Below are 4,229 nucleotides of genomic sequence, written 5' to 3'. Positions count from 1 at the left end.
CTGTTCTCTACTTGTTATAGTTACACAGTATTAGGGGTGTGGGCTGTATTAAAAGTATCCACTGTTCTCCCATGCTCTAACACACAGTAACGATGAAATGTGTGCTGTTCTCACATTCTTCCTCTGTATGTACACATAAACAACAAGGCAGGGAAATATAAAAGGAATTTATTTTATTGTTTGGGTACATTATTGTTCAGTGTACATGCTCACATCTGAAACAAACTTTACGTGCTTGTTAACTCTCCCACCCCGCAGACATCTACACACCACTACCGATTTATATTCATAGCGGCAAGTGCTATGTAGCTCCACATAGGGGACACAAGAAGTGACATATAACACCTTCATGCGGCGTCATAACCGCGTAACAAGTTCACAGCCGCATCGGCAGAGCTCCAGAATATGCAACTCGGCCGGCTCACACGCGGACGCGCTTACAAGTGCGAGGGCCCGCCCAACGCTGCTTGCAGCTTTAATTATTATTATTATTATTATTATTATTATTATTCACAATCAGCTCCGGTCACTGGCAGCATCATCACCTAAACATGGAATACACTAGCTTTACATTAATTATTTGTGTTCTAGGCAATGGTCCTTGGAACCTTGGCGGAGCATTCCACCCTTTTTTCTAAGGCTCTTGTAATTGTTGAGCTTGCCCAGATCCTTTCTTTGGATAAACCAGCTTTGCAGGGAATGAAGCTGTCACGGACGGCAGCTTCATACAAGATGATCCATGGTCTAGGTATTTACATTTTCTTTCTTACCTATTAATTCAGTGTTTTCTTTTCCATTTTAGTGAACTGCACACATAAAAAATGTTCCTTAAACTACCATGTTGCTATATATACTGCACAATACACATTTGACACTACAGCGCTTTACCGCCCTCTGTTGAGAACTCACAGTTGCACATTCCACCTATGCGAATTTGGTATAACCTGAATTTGTCAGCTCTAGTCTAGACCACAGCTGCTGACCCTACTGTACTGTACTGTGGTAAAACTGTGGAATGTGTAGAATGTCTATGTGTTTCTTTGAAAATCTTTTTCTGTCTTTTGGCAGGAGGAGATAATAGATAAGAGATAATTAGAGATAATTCTAAATCTCCCCGCCTCCAGCCCACAGAGGGGTTTTGTTCCTCATCACTGGCTGTCTGCATACGATGCCTGGGGGCAAGAGCCAGTATCAAGGTGGTTCAGGAGGAACTCAACAGGAAAGGTGATGAGACTTGATGTTCCAATCCCTTATAATAATTAGCACTTATACTTGTTATGAAGTTACTAATGAGGAGGAATATGTATTGTGTTTTACACTTACATTAATTCATCTTTCACAGGCATGACTCCACAAGGATGTGAGAGAGAAAAGAGGGTATGTCAGAAGCTGTGGCATGAGGACACGACAACAGTCCTACGACTCAGCATCTACATGGGTGAGATGGCTATTCTCAAGGAGTATGTCATGGTTTTCCAGGTGGAAAACAGCCCTGTCTGCTCTGGACCCTCTTCTGAGAAGCCACTCACAGGCAACCATCCAGTTGAAGAGGTAAGAATAACATTTAAAGTTTTTTTTGCCATATTACCAGGTACTTTGGGATTTTTGTTACCTCATGTCCTTACACTGATTTCAAATTCTCATCCATTTCTTGGCAGCCTGAGTGGTATGCTGAGGCACCTCTTGCCAGCAGACCAGGACATCCAGAGAGAACTTGTGCGGTTGAATGTTGACCTGACTGTCCCCAGTTTCAAGGAGGGAGAGAGCATTGTGGAGTGGTGGGGTCATGTCTTTGACAAGCCAGATAAGTACCCCTCCCTGAGTGCAATGGTTAAATGTTGTCTCTCCATCTTTCACGGACCAAGAGTTGAGTCTTCTTTTAGTTTAATGAATGATGTAATTGACCAGAGGAGTGGCAACATGAATGTACCAACATTTAATGCAATCCAGACGGTAAAGTACACCCTACAGTCCAGGGGGAAGACAGCCATGCAGCTCTTCAAAAGGGACAATGTGAGGTTTGGGGAGGTGGACAGAACACTATTCAAGAACATCAACTCTGCTGCAGCCACATACAAACACCAGCAGAAGATGAATCAGAAAGAAAAGCAGCAGCAGCAGAGCAAGTATGGCTCCTAAGCATCTGGCAGTGCTCAGCAGGCCAAGAAACAGACTGCTGAAGAAGAGAAAAGGGCGAGGCTGAGACGTTGAAAAACTGCAAAAGTGGGCCATGGAGACACTGGTGGTTCAGGCAAAGAAGAAAAAATGAGATCTGGTTCTGAGAGTATTATGAACTGTAATGAAAATTGTTATCTTTGCCAATAAAATGTATTAAAATCTGAATTGGCTGTCAATCATGATGGAAGAGTAGACAAGTTAAGTTACAGCATGTCCACCATCTCTTGTGGGAGTTATGCATTAAGCCCTTTGTGGTGCCTTTACCACATTGTGCCTCATATACTGTAAATGTTAGACCCAGTGACAGGCTGGCATGGAATGGCTTGCATAATACTTAGTAAGGAGGCCATAATATTTTTGACTCATGGCTGAAGTTAAGTTTCTCCAGCTCTCCCCAGGTTGGCAAAAAATGCATCAGATTGATGAAGGAAAGGTGCTTCAGTGCTTCTATTCTTATCTCCTTCAGCATAGGGTACACCAAAAGGAGATAATGCCGTCCCACAATTCCATGCGGCAGCAACATTTAAAGCGATGCACGTTCTCAAACTTAAACCATATAAAATCCATCAACCACAGTTATCAAAATCCTTGCAATACAGACGCACATCCATGGTAACCTGATAACCTGACTAAGACTCACAAATTCCTTATTTCTTTTGGTTTGTTTTCTTTTGGCTTTTGTCACAATCCTGTCCTGAGGTTGTCTGTGTTGTATTATTTTGGCGGTGCCTTCTCTGTGTTCTGTATTTTGATTATTGTTTCTCTGTTTCTGGGTTTTGGCTCTTGATTCTGAGATTTTTGGTTTTGAACCTGCATTTTAGTCCTGTCATCTATTCTGTTGAGTTTTGTTCTCTGTGGGTTTATTTATTGATCAGTTCGGTGTCTGTTATTTAGTCTGGGTTATTAGTTCGGCCCCTATTTGTTTTGTTGCTAACAGCTTGCTTTTAGACTCCCTGTTGCTGTTCTGTTAGTTTAGACTTAGTTTATGATTTGCTTGTTACCTTAGTGTTCTTCCTCTACCTGATGTTATTATTTTTATTTTATTATTATTGGTGGTGTTAGAGGTGAGTCCCCCCCCACTTCACTGTGAAGCACTTTGAGTATCTTTGATAAAGCGCTATATAAATGTAATTCATTATTATTATTATCTGGTTATGATCTGTCAGCTGGTGTTTAGTGTGTTTTGGTATTTACCTTATTTCTGTTCTGTTCCATGTTTAGTGTTGTCCTGTTTCTTGGTTGGTCCTGTCTCTGTTCCCTACCCTGTTCTGTGTAACAGTTGGTCTATGTTTTCTGTTTTGGGGTTTTGCTCCTGGGGCCTGTACCACGAAGCGAGTTCAACATACCCAGGACATCTTTCAGTTATCTGGCTTAACTAACCCTAACAATCGCGGTCGGGATAAGCGGTACCATGAAGCTGGTTATCAACTCAGTAACTCAATCCAGGGTTTCCCAATGCAGCCGTGAGCGCGTTCACATACAAGAGGTGGTGTTAGCAGCAGATGACCAATCACAAACATGAACAAGTCCACTGGCATCAGAGCATCATATTTTATAAACAAACTGTAACACTACAGAAATACAACATAGGCCTAGTCTAGCATGGCTGCAGCTGACACTTGCAGGGAGACAGAAATTTGCCGGCAGTGTGAATGTCTAAATGAACAGACGTAGTCTATATTAATGTGTTGATTTGATGTGTTCTTATGAGCTGCATGAAAATATCAGCCTTATTCTTTCAGCTTGGCTGTGTCGGCATTTCTACATTAAAAGGGTCGGGCACTGAAGAAGTGGTCTTCCACCTCGCTTCAAAAATAAGATTAATTTATTTAACACACTTAAAAAGTGTTCCAAACATTGTTCTAAATTATCTTTATAAAGTAACTAAAATACCACTAAAATAGTGGTTGAAAGACTGAATCTCAACATTTACGCTACTGAAAACTCACCTCATTACCTGCGCCCACATCGCAAAAGGTGGGGCAGAACATGACTACAGTCTCTGTAGTAGGCCTATAAGAAAGCTATACTAACCTAAAATAGTGTAGTGA

At 41.6% G+C, this 4,229-nt stretch overlaps 1 protein-coding gene across 2 annotated transcripts; it reads left to right on the top strand.

Moving 5' to 3' along the window:
* Positions 1-627: 627 nt before the first annotated feature.
* LOC123967353 lies at positions 628-2,220 on the top strand. Of its 2 annotated transcripts, none has more exons than XM_046043430.1 (4): positions 628-748; positions 1,069-1,224; positions 1,343-1,551; positions 1,659-2,220. In XM_046043430.1, the coding sequence occupies exons 3-4, from the start codon at positions 1,397-1,399 to the stop codon at positions 2,137-2,139; spliced, it is 636 nt and encodes a 211-aa protein (XP_045899386.1). In that variant the 5' UTR covers positions 628-748; positions 1,069-1,224; positions 1,343-1,396; the 3' UTR covers positions 2,140-2,220. The 2 variants fall into 2 exon arrangements, with proteins under 2 accessions (XP_045899386.1, XP_045899387.1); XM_046043431.1 differs by having other exon boundaries at positions 699-748; positions 1,125-1,224.
* Positions 2,221-4,229: the final 2,009 nt, after the last annotated feature.

Source organism: Micropterus dolomieu, unplaced genomic scaffold, assembly GCF_021292245.1.
Source record: "Micropterus dolomieu isolate WLL.071019.BEF.003 ecotype Adirondacks unplaced genomic scaffold, ASM2129224v1 scaffold_310, whole genome shotgun sequence".
NCBI classification, from domain to species: domain Eukaryota; kingdom Metazoa; phylum Chordata; class Actinopteri; order Centrarchiformes; family Centrarchidae; genus Micropterus; species Micropterus dolomieu.
Note: the sequence above shows the minus strand (reverse complement) of the source record. Positions and strands in the feature narration are given on the sequence as shown.